The 18,176-nt window shown below is 49.5% G+C and overlaps 2 protein-coding genes across 2 annotated transcripts; one reads left to right on the forward strand and one right to left on the reverse strand.

The window, feature by feature from the left end:
• Positions 1–665: 665 nt before the first annotated feature.
• Positions 666–15,315, forward strand: NPS2 (non-ribosomal peptide synthetase nps2; the record flags this gene model as incomplete). Its single annotated transcript, XM_044821993.1, has 3 exons — positions 666–1,627; positions 1,680–15,123; positions 15,175–15,315. The coding sequence occupies 3 exons, from the start codon at positions 666–668 to the stop codon at positions 15,313–15,315; spliced, it is 14,547 nt and encodes a 4,848-aa protein (XP_044683326.1).
• A 315-nt stretch (positions 15,316–15,630) lies between these two features.
• On the reverse strand, positions 15,631–18,165 carry J7337_004299 (uncharacterized protein; the record flags this gene model as incomplete). The annotated part of the gene is made up of 1 exon (XM_044821994.1): positions 15,631–18,165. The coding sequence occupies one exon, from the start codon at positions 18,163–18,165 to the stop codon at positions 15,631–15,633; it is 2,535 nt and encodes an 844-aa protein (XP_044683327.1).
• Positions 18,166–18,176: the final 11 nt, after the last annotated feature.

Raw genomic sequence — 18,176 nt, forward strand, 5'->3', positions numbered from 1 at the left:
TCTGCCCGGGGGCATGTCTTGCCAGCCCACCCTTTCAAATAATAGCTGTCTGCTACCCACCCACCGACAGCACTCACGCCGGATCTTACTTGTCCCTGTCATCTTCATGAGTCGATGAGTAATTACTCGACGCTGACAGGCTGGAATACAGCTGCTTCCACACGCCCCCCTTGGACCAGGTGAACCACTTTGTACGACTGTCCACGCCTCAAGCTTGCCTTTGACGAATCATTGCGCCGCCGATTCTAATACGGCATGCGTCCGTTTGCTTTGCCGCCATTCCAATTCGCAGCTCCCGTGTTTTGGACCCCGGCTGGCGTGTACATCCTCCGAGACTTGGTTCCGCATGGTCGTGAAGCGATCCAAGCAGTCTGATGTTAGTCCACACAGTTTTAGCTAATAGCAAGTTGGCCTGTAATTAATGCCCCAGGATGAGGCTTTTGGCGGACCAGTGCGTTCCCTAAAAGGGCCATATCTTCTGCTCCGAGTGCACACCTTCAACGTCACCGGTATTGTCGCCGGCTCTGAATGTTACCGGCGCCGTATCCCCATCGAGACCACCCTCCTCATTATCACTATCCATTGCACTGATTGCCCGGCTACGCCATCGTTCTGACTAACACACTCTCAGGCCACCAAACCACCAGAGGTGTAATTGGAGCACTATGGACTTGACAGGACTGTCTATCCTTAATGCCCGGCCTTCCAGGCTGCCTGGACCAAAGCTCCTACACCAACTGGTGAAGGAGCCGGGCCAACACGTAGCCCTGGATTATATGGGCAACGGCCGGCAATCCACGTTGACCTACAGCGAGCTTCATGAAGCTGCAGCGTCCATTGCGACTCGCATAACAATAGCATCAGGCAATGTCACTGGACAGTTTGTTGTTCCTGTGCTCATCCACCAATCCCCTCTTCTATATATCTCACTCTTGGCCATCTTGAAGTCCGGAGGGGCTTTCTGTCCTCTCAATATCGATGCACCGCCGGAACGCGTAAAATTCATCCTTGACGATGTCTCAGCAACAGTGGTTTTGACCACGAAAGACCTGGCATCTGAACTACCCTACGATACCGGCGCAACTATAATCATCGTTGATGAGTATGAAGAATATCAAATCCCTTCTCGATCTCCAAGAGCCGAGGTCAAACACAGAGTGCCTCAGCCAGAAGATCTAGCCTATGTCATGTATACATCAGGATCAACAGGAACTCCCAAAGGTGTGGGAATTTCGCACGATGCTGCATCGCAAGCTCTTATTGCCCATGATAGACATATCCCACCATTCTCCCGCTTTCTACAGTTTGCAGCACCGACATTTGATGTCTCAGTCTTTGAAATATTCTTCCCATTCTTTCGAGGTGCTACTCTCGTGAGTATTCGGCGAACTGAGATGTTAGATGACCTTCCTGGCGTGCTTCGCGTTATGAGAGTGGATGCCTGCGAACTCACACCAACAGTCGCTGGAAGCCTGTTGCGCCGAAGAGAAAATGCGCCAGACCTCAAGTTGCTTTTGACAATTGGAGAAATGCTCAACGCCCCAGTAGTTGAGGAATTTGGAGGGGACAATGAGAGGCCGAGCATGCTCTGGGCAATGTATGGCCCAACTGAAGCCACAATCCACTGGTAAGATTCTCAACTATTTCTTAGCAAACACCTAACTCTAACAAAATGCTAGTACTCTTCAAACTGCGTTCTCGTCTGATTCCTCGACGGGCAATATTGGCGTACCCCTCGATACAGTGTCGTGCTTCATTATCGAGATTCCAGAGTCAGATAGCCACGAATTTGAAATTAAAATTCTTCCGCAGGGAGAGGTTGGAGAATTGGCTGTGGGTGGCTACCAGTTAGCTGCTGGCTACATCAACAGACCGGAGCAAACAAATTCAGTCTTCCTTGATTCACCATTTGGGCGCATCTATCGTACGGGAGACAAAGCTCGCTTACTACCAAATGGAAAACTTGAATGCTTCGGTCGATTATCAGATGGCCAAGTGAAGCTGAGAGGACAACGTTTGGAGTTGGGGGAAGTAGAGCAGGCTGTTCTTCGAACCTCAGGATGTCACAGCGCCGTGGCAGCGATAGTACAATCTATCCTGATAGTGTTCTGTGCCGTCGACGAAGGAGTGACTGAGTTTTCTATTTTGAAGCATTGCAAAGATTGGCTGCCGCAGTATATGGTCCCTGGAGAAGTTGTCCTGATGTCAGAATTTCCAAGATTACCCAGTGGCAAGGTTGACCGGAAGAGGCTCAAAGCAGAGTACGAACAACGCAAAGCTGACATATCAGAGAGCATCTTGGACTCCGCGCCGGTTGACACAGTGGAATCAGAGCTTCTGGCAGTTGTGTCTCAGAGTTTGAATTTCAAAGTCGATAAGTCGACGCCTCTCGCCTTGATTGGAATGGATTCTCTCAAAGCAATCAAGTTAGCCTCTGCTCTTCGCACTTCTGGGTTTGGGATAGACTCAACTGCTATTCTCACAATGAAAACTGCGTCTGAAATTATTTCTGCCATCCGAAGGCAACCGCAGCCCGATATAGACCACCTTCAACAAGCGTCAAAAGATCTTTCATTAGACTTTGAGGGTATTGTACAACAAGACGCCAGCTTGGCTCGAATTCGTGGCTCAGTCGAGGACGTTATACCATGCACGCCTCTTCAAGCAGCAATGCTAGCCGAGACTGCACGGAACCCAACAACTTATTGCAACGAGCTTGAGCTTAGTATTCCGCTGGGTTATGGCATCAATCATATATTGGAGACTTTCAGAGAACTTTCACAGCAGAATGCAATTCTGCGTGCAGGGTTTGCAGCTGCGAAGGGCAACTTCGTTATGATTTTCCAGCGGGAACTCCGACCCGAACAGATCTGCGTTGTCGACCAGTTTCAAAAACGACTGTGCCTCTCCTCACCACAGGACTTCATATCTCCCTTGATACTCCAGATCCAGCGAAGCCCAGAAGAAGATAGCGTCCGTGTTCTCTTACAACTGCATCATTCTCTATATGATGGATGGTCTATGGATATTCTTCTTTCTGATTGGTCCAAACTACTCCTGCGACAACAAGTATCTCAGCGTCCTCCATTCTGGGAAGTTGCCAGATTTTATCATGATCTGCAAACAGGCGATGCCACCCGAGTATTCTGGACGGAACATCTCGCAGGATGGAAACGATCGCCATTGCCCAAGCTACGCAGTAAGGTGATGCGCTCAAACCGAAGCCTATCAATCAGGAGGCGATTATCCCTCTCTCGGAGTAGGGTTAATACAGGAATGCAGAAGCTTCGCTGCAGTCCTCAAGTGATATTCCAGGCCTCACTAGCTCTGCTGTGGTCAGGGATCACAGGAATGCGTGATATCACGATTGGCTTAGTAACTTCTGGGAGGACGATTCCTTTAGCAGGCATTGAGCAAGTAATTGGACCATGCATTGCCTCCCTCCCTGTTCGAGTCGATCTAGACAACGTATCTGTATGTCTCGACCTGCTCAATAGCATCCACTCAAGTAACAGAGGAATTATGCAACATTGCACGCTTTCATTGTCAGAGCTCAAGAAGCTGGTTTCATTACAGCCCGGCGAAAGCCTCTACGATGTGCTTTTTGTATACCAGGAATCTCTCGCCAGCTCGGAGCGGACACACAACGTTGTGAGAGAGACAAGTCATTTGGACCGACTAGAAACACCGATTGTGTTTGAGGTTGAGCCAAGAGAAGATGGATTTGAGCTTCAAGTTACATATCAAGAGGACTTCGTGTCAGCTGAAACAGCAGAACATATGGTGAATCAGCTTGAGTCATTGATTATCTCCATGCTGGAGAATCCTACCACCAAGGTCAAAGCGGCACTGAAGGAGATCAGCTGTAGTCCGTCCATCAACAACATCTGGCCTACCATACCACAGAAAACCCCTGATTTAGCACGACTTTTTGAAGAAGTTGTGCTTCAAACTCCGGACTCTGATGCTCTACTATTTGCTCACTTTTTGGACGGCGGATACCAGACGAAATGGACATTTCAAGAGCTCAACGCAATGGCAAATCGCATCGCGAGATATCTCCATTGTAGCGGTGTCAGGGTTGGCGAAGTAGTGGCTATTGTGATGGAAAAGTCACCAACGTTGTACGCATCAATCCTGGGCATCATCAAGTGTGGTTGTGGATATCTCCCAATTCTTCCTTCAACCCCTCGTGCTCGCATTAGTGAGATCCTACAGCAGGCCCAGACCGAGCATTGCGTCGTCGATAACGTGTCTCGTGACCAATACCCATATCTGTCCGAGCTTTCTACGATAACTGTCGATACCAACTCGCTCCATGACATATCCACGGACAACCTGGACGTTGAAGTTGATGGGACTCGACTAGCGTACGTGATTTACACGTCGGGAACGACAGGAACCCCAAAGGGTGTTGCAATTCAGCAACATAGTATTGCTGCAAACATTGAGCATCTCGAGGCACTGTATCCCAAGTGTCTCAATTCACAGGGCCGTCTTCTACAAGCATGCTCTCAAGCATTCGATGTGTCAGTATTCGAGATATTTTATACATGGTGCACAGGGATGTGTCTGTGTTCAGGGACAAATGACACAATCTTGGAAGACATTGAGCGATCAATACGTGAACTTAGTATCACCCACCTCAGCATGACACCAACAGTTGCCAATATCGTTAACCCTGCTAATGTCCCCGGCGTGGAGTTTCTTGTGTCTGCCGGAGAACCCATGACACAGTCTGTCTATGAGAAATGGCAACGCCAGTTGTGGCAGGGGTACGGACCATCGGAAACCACAAATATCTGCACAGTGAAGAAAATGACAGCAGATGACCATATTGAGCACTTAGGGCACGTGTTTCCTAATACCTCTGTTGTGGTACTCTACCCAGAAAGTTCTGACGTAGTTCCCCTTAATTGGGTCGGCGAGTTCTGTTTTGGAGGTGCCCAGGTCGCTCAAGGTTACCTCAACATGCCAAAGCTCACATCTCAAAAGTTCATTCAACATCCCCAGTACGGAAGGCTTTACAGGTCTGGAGATATGGGTCGCATGCTTCCTGACGGTTCCTTGCTGATACTTGGTCGCATCGATGATCAAGTAAAACTAAGAGGCCAGCGAATCGAAGTTGGTGAGATCAACAGCACGGTGACCTTGAGTGGTCTGGCATCCTCAGCTGCTACGGTATTGGTGCAGCGCGGAGAGACTTCCCCCCAGCAACTATCTCTCTTCTTCATTCCGAACCATGACCCTTCCAGCTTTCATGTGTTGGAAATCAACAGCGAAACCCATCAGTCCCTGCTCGCACACCTCAAATCGCGATTGCCAAGCTACATGGTCCCCACTTACCTCATCCCAATCTCATCAATACCCATGACTTCGAGTGGAAAGATAGATAAGCGCCGACTTCGTGACTGCTTTAACAGCTTGGGCACGGACTACCTCGAAGAAGCCTCTAGAATGTCCTTGGAAACTCAGGACGAGGGAGATTGGAGCCAGTCAGAATCGAAAATTGCAGATACCCTTCTCGAGTCTGCGAATGTATTCAGGAATGATTTCGGCAGATGGACACCGTTTGCTCTTCTCGGAATAGACTCTATGTCTGCTATCGACTTAGCACGCAATCTCAGCTCAAAACTTGGTTCTCGAGTTGCTGTGACTGAGATTCTTCGCAACCCAACTGTTGCGCAGTTGGCGAGATATCTGGATGGAAAGACATCACAAAAGAGGGAAGCCCCAGTCGATAGTCTTGAAGACTTTTTCGCCGCCACCTTCGTTGACTCAATGAAAAAAGAGTTTGCCAAAGAGGCAAAGACCATAAGGGAGATCTTGCCATGTACTCCTTTACAGGAGGCGATGCTTTCTCGCGGCCAAAGGGGTTACTATAACAAGGTCCTCCTACGCCTGACAACTACCTCTGGAGCCATGAGGTCATACTGGAAAACCATGTCGTATAGGCATGATATTCTTCGGACCTGCTTTGCGGCGACAACAGATTCCCGACGTGCCATTGCTCAGATCGTCCTCGAGAGATGGGAAATACCGTGGAAGACGTTCGATGTGAGTGAATTGTCTTTCGATGGGGCGATTGAGCAACATCTCAAGTCTCTCCCCGATCCAGTAGATTCAAGGACACCACCGATATCTCTAGCGCTACTGAGGTACCGTGGATCCGAGTTTCTGTCATTCATCTGCCATCACGCACTTTACGATGGTGTGGCAATGGAACGACTTCTCAAGGAGGTGGAAGCATTGGCTGTTGGCGAGGAACTACCGCCGACTGTCCCCTATAGTCAGTTTCTGAAACTGTCCACTCGCTTGCCCGATGATGCAGAACAGTTTTGGCAACGGCACTTTGAGAACTACAAACCATCTGCAGTCTTTCCCCAGACAACTACGAGTGAAGTTGACCAGAGCACCTGCACCACATCTATGGATATCCCTCTCAGCGATTTGCAGTTGCGTATTCGAGATCTCGGGTCAACCCTACTTTCGGTTTGCCAAGCAAGCTGGGCCACTGTCCTTGCAGCCGCATACGGACGTACAGACGTGTGTTTTGGAAATGTTGTCAGTGGCCGTACTCTTGACATCGAAGGTCTAGAAAGACTCGTTGCACCCTGTTTTAATACCATCCCTGTGCGCGTCGACTTTCCAGAAGCATCAAGTAATCTTGATCTGCTCAAGCACCTTCAAAAGATGAACACAGAGCTTATTGCGTACCAATTCACTCCTCTGAGGCTGATTCAGCGTAGCATCAATCGCACTGGGAAGCATATATTTGATACGCTTCTACTGCTGCAAAAGCCATTACAAGACATCGACAAGAACGTCTGGACACTCGAAGGAGATTCTGGTGATATGGATATCCCCTTGGTGTGCGAAATCGTCCCTTGCCCTGGGTTGAACTCACTGGTTGTCAATATTCACAGGGACATGAGTATTGTCACTGAGGAAGTTGCCACGGCTATGGCTGATGTTTTCAAACTTACATTGCGAGCCATTCTGACAGCTCCTCATGCGAGTTCATTGAACAAGAAAGATCTTCCCGACACCCTCAGGTCAATAATAGACCAACTCGTACCTCGAAACGAAAAAGACAATACAGCGGTGATACTTTCGAACGAAAAAGAAGAATGGAGTGAGCTTGAGTTACAAGTTAGACATGTCCTGGCCACCCTTTCAGGGGTGAGCGATCAGAATATACAACGCCGCACAACCATTTTCCAGTTGGGCCTCGACAGCATCAACGCTGTGCAGGTGGCTTCGGTTCTACGCCAGCGCGGTTTCGTTGTATCGGCCTCTGATGTGATTGAATGTCCAAGTTGCTCTAAGATAGCTGCAAAGCTACTGGAGAATTCATCGAGAGCAGATGCTGGGTATGCATTGAAGTACGATCTTGACAGATTTTCACGACAAGTCCTCACAGAGGTTGTTTATCAACTACCCAAATCACTCAAAGTCGAGGCAGTCCTACCATGCACGCCTGTCCAGTCTGCCATGCTGGCATCCTTCATTCAGTCTGGAGGTGACAACTACCTCAACGCAGTGAGGTATGAAGTGACGGAAGATGTCCAGGTAGCGAACCTCGAAATGGCTTGGCAGCAGCTTCAACAACGACATCCTATGCTGAGAACTGGCTTTGTGCCCGTGCAACACGCAGAATCCTCTTTTGCTATGGTGAGGTATGAAGCAGGATCAATAGAGACGACTATGAACCGTCTGTACTTGGTTGAAGACGAAGAGGCCGACCTCATACAGATGAAGACTGATGCCAGCAAATCGATGCTTTCTTCGCTGCACCACCCACCTTGGAGTGTGATTCTGGCTCAAACATCCCAAATCAATACCATGAGCCTCATCATTCACCATGCTCTCTACGATGCTCCCGCACTCCACTTGATGCTTGATGAACTTTCACAACTAGTCAAGGGCAATCAACTACCCCGACCTACGACCATCGAGCCTGCAGTATCAGCCATTATGGGAATGGCACTGAATGACAAATCTACAGAGAAGGAATTCTGGAAGACCAAAGCCAGCAAGATCGTTGTTAACAAGTTTCCAATAATGACACCCTTACGAGTTGAAGAACGACAAGTACTAGTTGACTCAACATTTAGTTCTCTGTCATACACAAAACTCAGGGAAGCGACTCAAGCCTCAAATACCACAATCCAAGCGGCCATCCAAGCCGCTTGGACGCGAGTACTGGCATCTTATTTGGGAGAGGACTCGGTTGTCTTTGGTGTCGCGCTGTCTGGAAGAACCGTTGACGAGACCAAGGATGTCGCGTTCCCATGCCTCAACACAGTGCCTGTTGTGGCAAGCAACGTTCTGTCTAATGCCGACCTGATCAGCTACATGATGAGCTATAACCAACACCTTCACAAATACCAATTCTCGCCGCTCAGTCAAGTGCAGAAATGGCTAGGTCACCCCGCAGGCCCCATATTCGACACTCTCATTGCGTACCAGAAAATGCCAGATCAGAGCACTTCGGTTGTACCGTGGAAACTGGTCAACGAAGAAGCCAAAGTCGAGTACTCAGTCTCATTGGAGATTGAACCCACGGGCGATGATCAAATTCGCTTAAGCATAACGTACTACAGCGACATTCTTCCCCGGGAACAAGCGCAGCTGTTGATGAAGCAGTTCGATGCTTCACTAACCCACATCGCCTGTAATGCTACTGGTTTTGAGGACGAAGTGATGAGAAATTCTTTATCACTGTATTCAATACTTCCTGCATCAGTCCCTGTAATGGACACCCCCGTTCAGCTCTTACACCAATTTGTCGAGAAGGGAGCAGTTTCTCATCCGGGAAAAATTGCCCTCGAGTTTGTGTCAGAGTTCGAGGGAGATGCATGTGTCAAGCAACAATGGAACTATCATCAACTTGACAGCCTGGGTAACAAAGTAGCCAACATGCTTCAAAATACGGTCTCCCCTGGTGGCATTGTTGCGGTACACTTTGATAAATGCCCCGAGGCATATTTCTCAATCCTGGGCATTCTAAAAGCTGGGTGCTCGTTTGTCGCACTGGATCCGTCTGCACCAAGGGCGAGAAAAGAGTTCATTATCGAAGATTCCAAAGCACCTTGCTTGCTAACAAGGTGCTCTAAGGATCTTGATTTCGAAGCCAAAACCACGGTCATGGAAATAGAAACCCAGGCTTTGAACGACGTGACCGAGGAGCATGTCGTTTTACACCCCAACATATCTCCATCAGATACTTGTTATTGTCTCTATACATCTGGGACAACAGGAACGCCAAAGGGCTGCGAGATCACTCACGAGAACGCTGTCCAGGCAATGATGGCGTTCCAGGAACTTTTTAAAGGCCACTGGGATGAGGACTCACGTTGGCTTCAATTCGCTGCTCTCCACTTTGATGTTTCCGTCCTTGAGCAGTATTGGAGCTGGTCCGTGGGAATGGCCGTCGTTGCTGCACCCAAAGACCTCATACTCGATGACTTGACAGCAGCCATCAATAGGCTCGGCATCACACACATTGACCTAACTCCAAGTCTTGCGCGACTCACACATCCCGATGAAGTTCCCAGTCTCTGCCGTGGTGTGTTCATTACAGGCGGCGAACAGCTTAAACAGGAGATTCTTGATGTTTGGGGACCGCAAGCTGTCATTTATAACGCATACGGCCCTACCGAAGCCACTATCGGTGTCACTATGTTTCAGCGTGTGCCCAAAAATGGACGCCCTAGCAACATCGGAAAGCAGTTCTCCAATGTTGGTTCATTTGTGTTCAAACAAAACACCAATACGCCAGTCTTCCGCGGTGGCGTTGGAGAGCTTTGCGTGTCAGGGAAATTAGTGGGCAAGGGTTATCTCAACAGACCCGAACTCACAACAGAGCGGTTCCCTACACTTGAAGAATTCAATGAGAGAGTATACAGGACCGGCGATCTTGTCCGCGTGCTCCATGATGGGTGCTTTGACTTCCTCGGTCGGGCTGACGATCAAGTCAAGCTTCGCGGCCAGCGACTTGAAATTGCCGAGATCAATCATATCATCCGTACCGATGTTGTCGATATTCACGACGCTGCAACTATTGTGGCTCGCCATGGAAGTAGTGGCAAGGACGTTCTGGTAACATTCATCGTTGGCCAGAAGTCTCAAAGAGGTCCCCTTGAGATCCTGATGGATCAGGAGGGCCTGGCTGCGCAAGCAAAAGAAGCCTGCCGTGCCAAACTTCCAGGGTACATGGTACCAACATATATCCTGTCACTTCCATACATACCCCTTTCCTCAAACAACAAGGCAGAAATCAAGGACCTGAAAAGACTTTTCAGCGAACTTGCACCAGAGAAGCTCTTGGAGCTTTCTCATGCCACAACAGCACCTGTTTCACAGGGGGCCCAGAAGATAGTTGACCAATTGCTTGAGAGTATTGCGCAGTTCAGCAACATGAGCAAAAATGACCTATCGTCATCGACAAGCATCTTTGACGTTGGCGTGGACTCAATCACAGCCCTCAGACTTTCCTCCCTCCTCAAATCCCGCGGCCTCAAAGCAGTATCCCCTGCTTTGCTGCTTAAAAACCCCATCATCGGCGACCTTGCCAACTCTTTGGCCAAGAACACCTCAAATCGACAAGAGAAACTTGTGGGAGAGGTTAAGCAGTCCATCCAAGCATATGGCCATCGACACCGTGGCATGGTATGCCGCCTCCTTAATATCGAGCCAGCTGATGTCGAATATGTTGCCCCATGCTCACCATTACAAGAAGGCATCATATCTCGGTCATTGACCAACAACGAGCCCGGCGCTTACTTCAATACTTTTGAGTTGAAGCTCCATGAGTCTACTTCCATAAGCAAGTTGAAAAAGGCATGGGACGATTTGGTACTAACAGAGAGCATTCTAAGAACTGTCTTTGTACCCACCCCGGATGGTTTCTTGCAAGCTGCCGTGCGAAAATCTACCTTGGCCTGGGAAACACACATTGTACAATCGGATGATTCGATTCATGCATATCTTGCGGAGCAGAAGAAGTATTGGATCCAGCGGAACGATTCCTCTATCACACAGCCTTTGCTATTCATCTATGTTGAGACACCGACATCTAGACTACTTACGATTCATATTTTCCATGCACTTTATGATGGTAACAGTTTTGATCTCATGATGAAGCGGGCCGCGGCGAATTATTCAGGTGTTGACGCACCTGACGCACCTTCATTTCTTGAAGCTCTTAGTTATGGTCCTTTGGCAAAGCATGATAACTGCAGAGGTTTCTGGGAGAAACAGCTAGAAGGTTGGACTTCTGTTTCAATCCAGGCGCATGGAGATGGCGAACCAGATGCTGTAGCCGTCGCTGAGCGGGAAATGCCGACTGCGAGTCTTGAGGCGATTCGTTCTTCTCAGAATGTCACGCTTCAGGCTGTAGTCATGGCGTTATGGACCTCTGTTCTGCAGAAGTTCACCCAGCAGCAGCCTACCGTTGGTGTCGTTGTATCTGGGCGAGCCATCGACCTCCCTGGGATCGAGAACACCATCGGCCCTCTCTTCAACACCGTACCTTTCTATTGTCGAGCGATTCATCACGAAAGCTGGCAGTCCCTTCTCCGGCGATGTCATGATTTCAATGCATCAGTTCTCGATTTCCAACATGTCCCTTTGAAGGACATCCAGAAGTGGTGCTCCAAGGGCAAAGCTTTGTTTGATAGTCTCTTCACCTTCCAGATCGAGGAGGCCACCGTCGCCAATGAGAGCAGCCTCATTTTTGATATTGGGGATAGTCCAGCAACGCCTGACTACCCTCTTGCGCTCGAAGTCGTCCACGGTCGTTCGGGCAATCTTCGACTGACTCTTGTCGCACAAGGACATCTGGCGTCCTCACCAGTGCTGGATAGCATACTTGATGACATTGAGCGCTTTGCAAGCCTTGCTGCAAGCTCACCAGAGAGCGAGGTGCCCATCCCCGACATCGAGCAAAACTGCAACCTGGACACCAACAATGAACGCATCCAAACGCAGGAATCGAGCAATTTTGAATGGAGCCAAGAAGCTCAAATTGTTCGTGACGAAGTAGCTTTCTTGGCTGATGCCGCCCCCTCTGAACTCCATGAAAACGTATCGATCTTAGAACTTGGCCTTGACAGCATAGATGTGATCAAGCTTTCTACCACACTCAAGAAGAAGGGAATCCACCTGTCCCCTTCACATATCATGCGCCACAAGACGATTGTCAATATACTGGCTGAGTCGAGTGATCTTTCTCTCAAAACGTCAACTTCTGCGGATGATGCTTCACTGCTGCAGGTCAAGGCTAGGTTACGCGAATATCTTGAGGGTGTCGGTGCGGACCTGAGCCACGTCGAATCTGTTCTTCCACCCACCCATCTTCAGGAGTCAATGGTGGCTGGGATGGTCCAGTCTGATTTTGAATCCTACTTCAATCACGATATTCTTCAAGTGTCCGATCATGTCGACACTACGAGACTAATCGACGCTTGGAAGGAATTAATTCAGCTTACACCTATCCTACGGACAGGGTTTATACAAGTCGCCCAGCAGAACCTGGATATGACATATTGCCAGGTCATTGCAGAATCTTGTGACGACGACATTGAAGTTACGACAGTGCAAAACTTGGATGAGTTACGTCAACTCACCGCAGCAGCAACTGCAAAAGCCAGGGAAGGAGCAGGAGCAAGGCATCTGGTTCAGTTGAAATTGGCGAATATGGGCTCTCATCGATACATGGTCCTTTCCATGGCACACGCTCTTTACGATGGATGGTCCCTGAGTTTGCTCTTCCAGGATCTCCAGGCACTGTTAGAACGAAGGCTGATTACCCGTTCTCCAGTGGAACCATTCCTTATAAAAGTACTGGAGTCCACGAACCAGGAGGCGAAGGACTTTTGGACGCAGTATCTGGAAGATGCTTCGCCATCGATCATTCCTTCGCGTGAAATGTGGCCCAGCCCAACTGAGAACACCCTGCAACGGTTGGAGTCCGCTTCGAAGATTGGCCTCCCCGAAATCGAAACCGCCTGCAAAAGGCTTTCTGTAAGCTTGCAGGCACTCTGCCAAGCTTGTTGGGCCATCACACTAGCACGCCAAATCAAGAAGCTCGATGTCATCTTTGGCACAGTCTTGTCGGGTCGGGATTTTGATGGGGCAGACAAGCTTGTGTTCCCAACAATGAATACAATCGCTCTGCGATGTATCTTGCACGGTTCAGTGTCCGAGTTCCTTCGGTATCTTGAGGAGAATATGATCGATATCAGAGACTCCCAGCAATATCCACTGCGAAAAGCCCAATCAGCAACGAAGCTCAATGGACAAGATTTGTTCAACACCTTGTTCATCCTTCAAAAGTCTCCGGTCGCTGAATCATCAGACCGCCCCCTATTAACATCCATTGAAGCGTCTTCGGCCACCGAGTATCCCCTTTGCGTGGAAGCTGAAGCCATGTCTGACACTCTCTTATGGCGACTTGCTCTTCAGCCCCAGTATGTCTGGGATGGAGGACCGGAAACTATTTTGGAGACTTTAGATGCTGTCATGGATTTCCTGATACGGCCTGGCTCCCAGGAGATACTATCTTTCGAAGAGCATGGCGTGTCCATCTGCGGTATGGCTCCTGTAATACTGGGCGATGGAAGCAGTTCCGTGCCAGTTGATTCTACAGATCTACCGTCAGAAGAGGATCGAGGGTTTTCCCAAAATGAAGCCGAAATCCGAAACATTCTTCACCAGGTCTCGGGTGTTCCCCTTGCCTCAATCAGGATATCCGATAACCTTTACCACCTTGGCCTCGATTCAATTAGTGCCATCAAAGTGTCTTCCCTCCTACGAAAGATTGGAATAAACCTCCGCCCTCAAGATCTTGTTAAATCCTCAAATATTGCAGAAATGGCTCAACGCGTCACGCAAGCCCAAGCTATATCGTCAGAGACTCTGGGATTGACCGAAGAATGGGTCCCGCCCGACGATATCAATCTTGAAGTTCTACTTCATGCCCATGGAATAGGAAAAGAAGATGCTGAAGTACTTCCTGCATTGCCAATGCAAGTCTACATGCTCGGTGCATGGCAAAGAGCAGAGGGCACTGTATTCTTTCCCGAGTTCCCATGTCAAATTAAGACTTCAGTTGATCTAAACGGCATACAGGCTGCCTGGGATAAACTTGTGTCTGAAGTACCTCTCTTACGCACATTTTTCATTCCAACCCAATCTCCAACTATCCCGGTTTTGCAGGTTGTGCTCAAATCTCACAAGCTTTCCTTGACTCTGGACCCCCCTAAAGAGCAGTCAACTCGGGCTGCCCAGCCACTTGTTAGAGCGCACATCACGCTCCAGGAAGACTGCATCTGGTTACTCAGACTTCAGATCCACCACGCTCTGTACGACGGAGTCAGCCTTCCAGCCCTATTGCGACGATTATCTCAACTACTACATGGCTCTATTGCCGTCCAGAACAATGGGCTTACTCAGTGGAAGAACTTTGCAGTCCGTCAGGCTAGTGAAGCAGCCCATAAGAATAGACGAGCTTTCTGGAAAGCTTACTTACACGGCACCTCTTCCACTCCGATTGCTGCCGAATCGCAAGGAGACGTAAAGAACCGAACTTCTTACTTAAACGAATCAGCGATACCAGATGCCAGTCAGATACAATCCATTTCTACTCAGTCTGGCGTCTCACTCCAGTCTTGGTTCCTTGCAGCTTATGCCAAAGTCATCGCCACACGAAACAACAAACCAGACAATGGGTCAGTGGTGTTTGGCATGTATCTCGCCAACCGAGCTGCTGCCAGCGATAGGCTCCCTCAGGTCTATCCGACTCTGAACCTTGTTCCTTTGAGGGTTGACTCGCCCATAGAACTCCCTTTGTCTTCTATTGCAAAGAATATTCAGAGAGACATTCACCAGATTACATCTGATGGACGATCAGACGTCGGTCTCTGGGAGATATATCAATGGACTGGTGTACAAGTAGAATCATTTGTCAACTTCCTGAGCCTCTCCGACGATACAGGCTCAGTAGAGAACTCGATCACAATTTTGCAACAAGAAGTAACTGACAACTCATACCGCCATCACGTGCCAGCTCAATTTGAGGCGGCTCGTCAGGAAAGCTTTTCGGTGAATGGCATTCCGGTAAGTTACTGATCTTCAAGCTCAAAATGGCTACTAACCCTACTGTCACAGCTGGCTGTTGATGTTGAGGCGTCCGTCGATAAGGGACGTCTTGCAATTGGTATTTTCGGCTCACAGCAGCAGATCTCTCGAGAAGAAGCTGTACTTGTGGTTTCTAGTATCACCGACACTTTGAGACATGTCGCTGAATGATCATGGTGGCGGAAAGAATGGAAATCCATCCTGTTTAGACTGACGTTTCGGGATCTAGAGCTGCACAGCATGTTTTGAGCACATGAGATGTATTTCTTCGTTTATGTAAATAAAATAACAAAAGTTTCTGTCTAGTTTCAATCCTTAGGTAAACGCCTGACTCCTTCATGATGCATCTAATCAATCTCCTGTATACCATTGGGCCACATATCAGTATGAAATATCACAAAGAGTCCAAAAAGGGCAATGTAAGTGTGATGTCCAACTAACTAGGGGACGAAAGACAGAGTCCCGGCTAGCAAATTTATGCTTCTTTCAAACCGAGTACCCCAGCATTGAGCGATCTGGAAAGAGGATGATATTGGCTAAGCGCACGACCTCAGCCTCCGCGCGAGAAATCGATGATGTGCTTGTGAGACTCTTGACATCTCCGTCTCCCTCCATCTCAACATCCTCATCGGCCTTAGACTTGGACTTTTCCGAGGGTGGTGATCCGGAGCGAGTGCCTGCAACTTCCCACGGCGCAAGACCCATAGCCTGTAATGAAGAGGGGCCTCCGACTTCGGCAATTTCCTTTTCACCAGGCCGTGTTTCGGCATCTTCTTCAACAATCCCTCTTCCCGTGGAATCAAAGTCCGGGCCGGGATGGCCCCTTTGGAATGCCTTCCTTTGACGCGCGAGATAGAGTGCATTTGTTTGCGTGAGCGGGGCTGCCGGAATGTACACGAGCATGCTGACTTCACTCTTGCTTCCACTAGGTGTTTTCAGACCATAGTTGTTACTGGAGAGGTAGTATGGAAGGTCAGGATGCCAGAATATGTAGTCTCCAGGCTGCAGAGTTGGCAAAGTAATCATGCTATTTCGTAGATGCAAATGGGGGTGCCATGTTTCGGTAATTCTTTGTGCGTGTCCCGGGACGGCTCCGTGAATGATGGAATCAGGCTCAGTTTGCAGCTTCCAATTCTCGGGAGCAAGATATGCCTCCCATTCAGGCCCAGTGCGATTCTCTGGTGGAGGATTCTTGGTTGTAAAAAAGGGTCGGAGGAGGTAGTAAGCTGTTGCAAGCTTGGGAGAAGGCAAGAGGCGAACCATGCCCGGTTCGACAGTGGAAAGTGCCAAAATGCCCTGAAACATGCGGAAGATAGTGCAGGCACCGTAGCCATTGTAAAGATCAGTCGTTACAGAAGTACGACTGGTACATTTCCAAGGATCGTAGTCTTCCCATTGACCATGAAAGATATGATTATAGGTGCCGGCGCGTTGATAGCCGTCGGGCTCCCAGCGCTCCAGGGACCCGTTGTCAACTTGTGCTGTGATACCCGCAGATGATTGTAATGCCTGGATCCAATCGTCGGCGGATTGTGGAGGTTCGAGCGGCGGCACATTTAGACTGTTAGACTGGTTCTCTCCATTTCCGTGCACGCGTATGCGATCGACATATGTGATAGGGAGTCTTGTGACAAGCTGATCATCTGGGTTGGTCTCCCATAGGCTCATCATAAATCGTTGGGCGCTGAGGACATTGGGGTGCGCTCTCGAGCGGACTTGAGCTGGTGTCCAAAAGAAGTCGAAACAGGCTGGATCATGCTGCTGGAGTGCCTTGATGTGGCGTTTGCTATCGAGATAGTCGACCGTTTCGCGGACTGCAGTATCTGTGTCTGCTCTTGGTACGACCTTGCGGACGACGCCGACACCGTAGCGCCTTAGATCATGTCCAAAGCGCGCAGTCTGAACAGAGTCATCTAGGTCGCCAAACTCAATTGAAGGAATGAGGTGGGCCCCAAGGTCCTCTATATGACTGACCTCTTTGCGAAGTGCAGTAATGAGGCGGGCCCAACTAGCTTCGAGCTCAGCTTCGTGACCACTGATGAGGTTGCGCTTGATGCGGGCGAAGCGGGAGGGCAGAGCAATTGGCTCTGGGCCCCAAAAGGAAATCACGGGAGCATCTTTGTCCATAGAAGAGGCGGTGCTAAGGGTCGGTGTCGTTCCATTTGTTTTGGCCTTTTGTGACAGCGAGGAGAGGCCGTTCGATTTTAGCGAGGGGAGAGCTGTCGTCGTCGTGGTTGACTGGCTACCCGCCATTGTACCGGCGATGTTAGCAGCTAGTGCCGCCGTAAGCTTTGCCTCGTAGGATAATCTTGCACTCTCCGTAGCAGCAGCGTTTACAAGCGACGCTGCGATTGGTGCGGAAAGAGAAGAGCGATGACGAGACTTGGTGACGCGACCGGTTTGTATGAAGTTGAGGTTATTGGGACTGTTGTTGGAAGCAGCAGCTGTAGCAGCGACAGTAGTATTGGTAGCGTTGTAAGGGGATGCGCCTGATAGTGAGCCTGAGCTGGAGCTTGTGCTGGAGGGGTTTGAACGACCAAGGCGGGAGCGGGAAAGAGCAGCTCTGACCTGTTGACCTGCCACATCAGCGCCTTTTCTAGGCGGCAACTGCACCGCTTCTGGCCCTCCTCCTCCTCCTCCTCCCTCCCATACTTCCCGCTCTCCTCTCCCATCTCCTCCTCCACCCTCCGCCGCTATAACTGTTTCGACCCTTGTTACCGGTCCCATGGTTGCAGCATCCCACTTCTCTTGGGCCTCCCTAAGGCTTTTCTGTTGTTTCGCCTCACGTGCGCCTTTGTGATCTACATCGTGGAACTGGCCATCTTCTTCTGAGATGTGACCATCGTATGGCTTTCCATATGCGACTCTTCCAAGTCCGTGTGTAAGACCGTCCCCGACAGCTACAGCCGCCACTGCTGCTGCTCCTATTGCAGAGGCTAGTCCTTGAGCGTTATCCAATATGGGCGTGGTGACCTCTTCTTCACACGTTGTTGGTGGTAAGTCGATTGTTGGTGTAGCCATTTTTCTAACCT

Source organism: Fusarium musae, chromosome 3 (genome assembly GCF_019915245.1).
Source record: "Fusarium musae strain F31 chromosome 3, whole genome shotgun sequence".
Lineage (NCBI taxonomy): Eukaryota > Fungi > Ascomycota > Sordariomycetes > Hypocreales > Nectriaceae > Fusarium > Fusarium musae.